We start from the raw sequence: 7,702 nt of genomic DNA, 5'->3' as shown, positions 1-7,702 counted from the left end.
CATTTTAATGGTTTGTTGAGAGTGTTAAGCATGAAAAAGAAGCAGCATTGTGAAAATGCTAAAGACAGTTTATTAGTAGACACTCAGCAGACAGAAACCAACCACCTGCAGAATGTCTTCCTGAAATACACCTTTTGATTGGCAGTGTAAAATAAGGCAAAGGGTTCCAGACCATGTACAGGTATTTATACACTTTTGCACCAACGATAAAACAGTTATACATTCACTTGTTACCGTAAATAGTTTTGATATATCTGTGTTGTACCCATAGACCCACATACTTACATTTCCAAGAAACCCCATAGAACAGGGTTGGTGAGTGAGGGAGAATTTTGTAGGTTAAAGTAACACCTATATTATGCTATTTAGCTTTGGACCGGAGTCTGGCTAACTACATAGAATCAGACCACCATCTAAACAACATATAGATTTTGGAACTGCAAAAGCCAACACACTACATTGACATAATCCTATAATATTTGCAATCATAAATATGTAATCTCTTTCTGTTTCTTCTTAAAAAATATATTAAAATCTCAATATAGTGTCTATATATAATTCAAATAATGTGCATTTCTTTGTAATTGGTCACATAGAGAAAGGCACCTCCCCCTGTGCTGTATCCTAGAGGAACATTCTACTTACTTATTAGGGGCCTATTCAGTTAAAAACAGAAACCACGTTTCAGGGACAAGTCGATAACATGACCTGTATACACGTCACAACACAACAGCATGTGCAATTGAGTTTCTTTCTGTTACAGACGGATTTAACAAAGCCAAACAACCCAGCGTTCTAGCAGCCAGGGAAGAATCATATTTCTGATTTATCCAGGAAACTGTGTTTGATTGGCCCCAAGTGTGCTTGCCTCTCCCTGCCGTCCCACTGTGCAGAATAGCTGTGGTACTCTACTGTGGAGCTATAAATCAGTGTTGTTCATAGGAGGTAAAAGAGGATATTTTGAAATACTGCTCCAATTGCTGGCTTCTCTGAACACTAGCTTTCTCACACAGATCCTACAACCCATTGCCTGTACAGTTTGTGGGACAGTAGATGATGTGTTATTATGGGTTGTGTAAGTTGTTACCCTGTTGAGAGATCTCATCATAAAACTGTCCTCACAGTTGTCTGTCTTGTGTGGGACCAAGGTCTGAGTGTGTCTGGGCTGTGGGCCAGGGCTTACTCCCCCTCAGAGCCATGAAAAGAGATCAGAGCAGCAGCTCCAGTTGTTCTCTCTCACACACGTCTTACTCTCTGTCACACACACACACACACACACACACACACACACACACACACACACACACACACACACACACACACACACACACACACACACACACACACACACACACACACACACACACACACACACACACACACACACACACACACACACACACACACAGAGGCAGAGTTGGGTAGGATAAGGTGCCTTGTGACTTTGTCAGTGTCAGTATAAGAGATGGTGTCAGTGTTCTGTTCTCTCTAACACTGCAGTGATATTTCACTGCAGGGGCTTATCGGGTCATTAGGGAAAGATTGGAGTGGAATTTCTACGTGTCCATGTGTTAACCAGCATGTTTTACAACAGGGGTGTCAAACTCATTCCATGGAGGGTCGACTGTACGCTGGATTTTGTTATTTCCTTCATATTTGTGTCGAATTAAGACCTAGACAACCAGGTGAGGAGAGTTCCTAACTAATCAATGACCTTCATTGATCAGTCAAGTACAAGGGAGGAGCAAAAACCTGCAGACACTTGGCCCTCCATGGAATGAGTTTGACATGTGTTTTACAGGGTCTGATGTACAGGGGGACCCAAGAGGCCTAAATATAGCCAGATATTCTCTACATACACTCACCATATAATTACTGAAATAACATTCAGTGCTATCAGAAATGAAAATCCCCACAAAGAAGCAGTGAATATATCCATTATAGAAATACATAGAAAAATATATATAGTCATCTGAATGCCATTTGTACAGTTTTTAAATATTAGTGTCAGAAAAAGCCTTGATGACAGTGATGAGGATGTGTATTCTAAAGGGTAGTGGGATGGTGTGGTAAAGTAGTACTTAGGGATACTTAAGGGGGATGCTGCCCTATAAGACTGTCCAGACACACTCTCCAGCAGTAGTGTGGCAGACTAATGCTCAGTCTGAGTCAATATGTTTTTGGAGAATTTGAAAGAATTTGCTACACTAAGTGCAAAAAATGACAGGTGGGTACCACTTCACGTAACACATTTTAAAGCATTGAACTGTCTTTTCACGTCACTGACTGTGCAGTGATACATTGTTTGTGAGTTCAATGTTTTGCAGTTAGGCATCGGTATTTAATACAGGACCACATCGACATGCCTGACCGAGACATTGTTTTCATGTGATGATCTTCTAGTAATACTTGTAAATGGTGCGCTCCTCCACTTAAAGCCAGGGGAGATTTGAGGACTCAAACAGAGATCAGAGAGACAATCAATACAAATCTTTAAAAGGTTTGGAGTAGTTAAACATAAGGTAGTCCATGTAATAAAAGTCATAAGCTCTCTGTCTCTCTGAAGTGCTGAGCTGTGCAAAGTAACGATGGGTTAAATGAGTTGAAGTCCTCTCAGCCTTGGGGTTCCTGTCTTTAAAACTGGGGAAGGTGAGGTTATGCGGGGCACCAGTTCTACGTAGTAAGAAATTAGCCTCCTCCTCCATGGTCTCAAACTTGCCGATGAAGTTGTAGTCCAGCAGACAGGGGCTGCAGAGCTGGCTGGTAGGCTCCCAGTGAATGTCCATGCCCACAGGCCTGTGCACATCCAACAGATACTGCATGAACTCCTGGAAGGTCACTCCGCTGCCTGTCCTGAGGGCCACCTTGGAGGCGTTCACCCTGTACTTGGAGATGATGGGCTTCCCGAATACAGGATGATAGTAGGTGTTGGGGTTCTCAAACTTGTCCCTGAAGGCGGACACCAGCCTCTCCAGGGGTTCGCGGACAAACAGGACTTTGGTGTAAGTCTCCAGGCGCTGCGTGATGCCCTGGCGGTCGAAGCTGTCCAGCCTCTTGAGGTGGTTGCCGTAGTGGACAGCGTCGTGTTTGATCTCGTGGGTGGACGACGCCAGGCCAGACAGCACCATGAGGATCCTCTTCCAGTTGGAGCAGCCCGCCTTGGGCACCTAAAGAGATAAGATTAGATTTAAAAAATACTTCATGAATTGGTTTGTTAAATCATTGCAGCCAGCATCACAGTCAAAATGACAAAAACACATCAATAATCAATAAGTTGTAAAAAATATAGATAGCAGTATATAACAGCAATATTCAGAAGCCCAATAATCAATATGCAATAATCAGATCATCAATAAGCCACCTCGCAGTACAACAGCTTGTACTTGTCCTCCACATAGATCCGGGACACATGGTGAGGTGTGATGGTCCTGGAGATGCTGCTCTTGTACTTGGCACAGACCTCCTTCATCAGCGTCCGCCGAGCTTCCTGGATGTGGGACAGTCTGTGCCACTGCCAGCTCTCCTCAGGAGAGTCCGGGGAACCCGAGGAGGACGAGGAGGAGTTGTGTGAGTTGTTAGAGACCACAGGGCTGGTTTTCAGTAGTTTCCTGTGGCGCTTGGTGACGCGCAGGGAGCCCAAGTCCTGTTCCCTAGAGCCAGGGGTAGCTGAATGTCTGGTCCACTGGAAGGCAGGGAACTGCATGGGGGGGATGGGGCTGGTTAGGCCTTCCACAGCCGGTCTCTGGTCCTGGCCTGGGCTGACTCTCACACCCCCACTGTCCTGAGTACACAGCGCCTGATGGACAAAGATAATACATCGACTTTACATATGGCACTGAAAGATGTAAAATGTATGCAAGACTTCAATAACAGGTGCATCTACATCTGCATTGCTTGCTCTTTGGTGTTTTAGGCCGGGTTAGTGACATTAAGGCCGGGTTGCACTTAGTACATTGCTTATGTAAAAAGGGCTTTCTAAATACTTTTTATTGATTTGATTCAACAGGTGTTGGTTATTTAAACTTCTCTGGGATTCAAAGGGAAAATATGTTTATTCAGTGAAACACTCTTTGTAATGTTCCTTGAACTAATTCACCAACCCTCTTTTAAATACCTTCGGTGGATTTTTAAAAATCTATACGTTCCTGATTTCTGCAGTGCTCAGACTCAACACTTAGCGGTGCTGTTTCTCTACATCTTGACCAACTCTCCAACCTCTCCGATTGAAATGCCACACACTGTAAATGACTGGGAGAACTACCAATAAACGGAGCTCTAATGTCATATAAATGTCTTATAAACACTTATTGGTAAATCTAAATTCAAATCATCTACAGGCAGATTACCATGGTAAGATGGCCTGAGGCTATCATGCGTTTTGACATTTTATTTAAATTAAAAGCCATTATGGCGCCATAAAGCCAATAGAGTGCAAGTATTACCCTAATTGTACAACAGATAACGTGATGGGAGCCCATCATGAATTTGTGCTCATCTCCTATCTGACATCCATTGGATCAGGTGCCCAGTACTCCCACCTATATCCCCTGGGAAACCTCCAAAGGAGGAAGGAGTAGTAGGAATGGTTCCCTGACCGTTTCATGTTGGGAAGCAGAGCAGGATCAGCCACAGTGTGGCCAGCCCACATCAGACACCCACATGCAGGACTCACACTAATGGAAGTCTTATCTCTATTGAGAGCAGGAGACCAGAGCAAACTGTGGTCAGCGGGAGGAAAGAGAGGAACCAGAAGGAGTGTGCCTGACATAGCAACCAGCCGTGGCTGTGCTCTTTCTCCTGCAGCCTCAAAGCCAGCTAGTCTCACACTGAACCCCCTCGTCTCCTGGATGGTATTACAGGAGGTGGTAGTCTGAACCCTGGCTGTGCCCCCTCTCTCTTTCTTTCTCTCCTACAGCTACACACTGACAGAACCCCCTCATCTCCAGGCTGGTATTACAGTATCTAGTAGTCAGAGCCCTGGCTGTGCCCCCTCTCTTGCTTTCTCTCTCGCGCCTGCAGCCTCACACCAAGACCTCCACAGAGCCTTTATCCCCTGGCTCTCCCTGGGCTGGACCAACTCAGTAGCCTTGTGGTTAGAGTGTCCATCCTGAGACTGGAAGTTTGGGAGTTCGATCCCCGGCCGAGTCATACCAAAGACTGTAAAAATGATCCTCAGTCTGTTTGGCACTCAGCATTAAGGAGATAGACTGGGGGTAAGGCCCTGCAATAGACTAGCATCATGTCCAGGGGTTGCACACTACAGAAACAGGCTCCTGCTCCTATGAGCCATTCCAGCTTGCAAAAACCAAGACTACTTTACTCTCCATGGGCTGCAGAGAGCTATTAGATTAAAAAAACACATAAACTCTCTCTCTGTTTGAAAGGAGGAGGAGTGGAAAACAACGTACCTCTCTGGACTGCCGAGCTGTTCCTCTTCGCTTCACACCTGGGAAGGAGAGAGAGAGAGAGAGAGAGAGAGAGAGAGAGAGTGAGCACTTAAGTAAACGAGACAACATGTTTAGTTATTGCTTGTTGAGGAGGAGAGGAAGTCCTTTGATGCATCAGTCCCAGGTAATCGAGTGAATTCCTCCTGCTGTAATATCAGGTAGAAGAACTGCTGACTCACTGTATCCTCTCCTCTCCTCTCCTCTCCTCTCCTCTCCTCTCCTCTCCTCTCCTCTCCTCTCCTCTCCTCTCCTCTCCTCTCATCTCATCTCATCTCCTCTCCTCTCCTCCACACCAGCTGCTTTAGACAGGGGAGACAGAGACAGGTAGCTATCTAGATCTATTTAAGTAATGAATCTGCAGCACCATCGTTGGTAAATCATGTTTTGATGGTCTAGTTGTGGGCTGAGTAAGGAGTCTGAACTATTTGCAAGGTTGATTTCTTAGCGGGGTAGCTAGAAAAGATAGATTGGTTCTGCGACACAGAGAGGAATGTCTGAGCTGAGGGACAAATTGGCAGATGTGACTGAGCCAGTCAACCAGTGGGACAGGACAGACAGGCGTTGTGTTTAGTGTGTGTTCTCCAGCTGGACATCTCCTTTCTCGGGGTCCCCCGTCCCCCTCTCTCGTTGCTGTGTAATCAGGCTGACAGCTCGGCGGATGGCTGTGCAGCTGCTGATGGGAGAGGGGCTCAGACACTTTTGCCTGAGTGGCCTGTCACTTCCAATCTACAGAGGGAAGTAATAGGAACCTGCAGAGTGAGGGGGCCCCAGATGTGGGTCACGGCCCACCACCCCCCTTAACTGGTGAGATCTGCAAGGCCCCAGTCTCCTCTAACACTTAGATACGTCTCAGAGGGGCTGGGAGAAAACCATACAACCATACAGCCAGATACAATGTTATTTTAGATTAGTATGCACTGCAGAAGGGCTTGGGGTTTGGTTGTTGTAGTGTCTGTGATTCTGTTTATTCCTCTGTAGCAGGTTTAGGGAGGTAACGGCACAGAGTTTGACATTTTCTAATCTTGTTCAGCTGTCGGAGCCTTATTTGATCTCCTAACCCTAATAATGGCTCAGCTCATCTTGTATGTCAGTTGACATTGTTGAATATAAAAATATAAAACACATGCATATCTAACAGGACACACCACACTATTACCAAGATAAAATGTCCACTACACACAGTACTGCTAGGCTCCAACGGCTCACGCACGCACACTCACACACACACACACACACACACACACACACACACACACACACACACACACACACACACACACACACACACACACACACACACACACACACACACACACACACACACACACACACACACACACACACACACACACACACACACACACACACACACACACACACACACACACACACACACACACACAGTAGCATCTTTCTTGGACTATCTCATCTAGATACATGCTTCAAAATTGATCAGGAACCCCATCAGGCCAGTAATTGAAATCTCCTGAGGTCTAATAACTGCTTCCTGTTAGGTGCTGTTCTTGTCAGGAGCACTGTGTTGTCACTCACACTGCTCTGCTCACTAGCCTGGTACCAGATTTCTTTGTATGGTCTGGCCAATTCCTACAGTATAGCAATTGTCACGTTGTATGGGGTTGACAAGACACCACAAATTGATCTGGGACCAGGCTGATGTTGCTCACTGTCACAACCATAGCTTTACTCATAGAGAAACAGTATAATAGTGTTCTATTTAATTATGTGGCTTTAACGTGCTGGATTATAGCCAGCTTTACCCCGTGCTGGATCCTCCTCAAATGAATACAATCAGTAATTCCAATGTGAGCCTTGTTGGGTTCAATGCATGTTCACTTTCTGTCTGTTGAATTGAATACAGTTGAGTACATGTCTTCAATGCTTGAATTTAGATGGAATTGACCTTGTAGATGAAGGTAATTGCATGTGCAATAGACAGCTATAAAAATCTCAGTCTTTCACTGAAAAAGGAAATTAATCTTTGCCTTTTCTCTCTCTTTCCCCTAGTTTATCTGGCTACCAATCCAGTCGAGGTGCTAGGCAATGCCCTGAATAGCATCATAATGCCTTAGAGTAAAAAGCTGTGTGTTTAGTTTCGTAAACAACATTTATGTCTATATCGTGAATTTGGTTGAAACTAATATATGTTGCTGTTTGATTGCAATTTCACCCTGAAACAAACTATTCTATTGATTTTCTCCAGGCTGTGAAACAATGATCAATTGTTCAAATTTGCT

General features: G+C 45.0%; 1 protein-coding gene across 1 annotated transcript in view; it reads right to left on the bottom strand.

The window, feature by feature from the left end:
* Positions 1-7,702, bottom strand: part of LOC118376299 (carbohydrate sulfotransferase 8-like) — a 236,222-nt gene continuing 228,520 nt past the window's right edge. Inside the window, exons 3-5 of the mRNA XM_052462619.1 lie at positions 5,409-5,446; positions 3,362-3,796; positions 1-3,167 (exon numbers count right to left, since the gene is read on the bottom strand). Of these exons, the coding sequence (XP_052318579.1) occupies positions 2,481-3,167; positions 3,362-3,796; positions 5,409-5,446 (1,160 nt within the window). The 3' untranslated portion in view covers positions 1-2,480. The remainder of the gene's footprint in view (positions 3,168-3,361; positions 3,797-5,408; positions 5,447-7,702) is intronic.

This window comes from Oncorhynchus keta, chromosome 14 (genome assembly GCF_023373465.1).
Source record: "Oncorhynchus keta strain PuntledgeMale-10-30-2019 chromosome 14, Oket_V2, whole genome shotgun sequence".
Lineage (NCBI taxonomy): Eukaryota > Metazoa > Chordata > Actinopteri > Salmoniformes > Salmonidae > Oncorhynchus > Oncorhynchus keta.
Note: the sequence above shows the minus strand (reverse complement) of the source record. Positions and strands in the feature narration are given on the sequence as shown.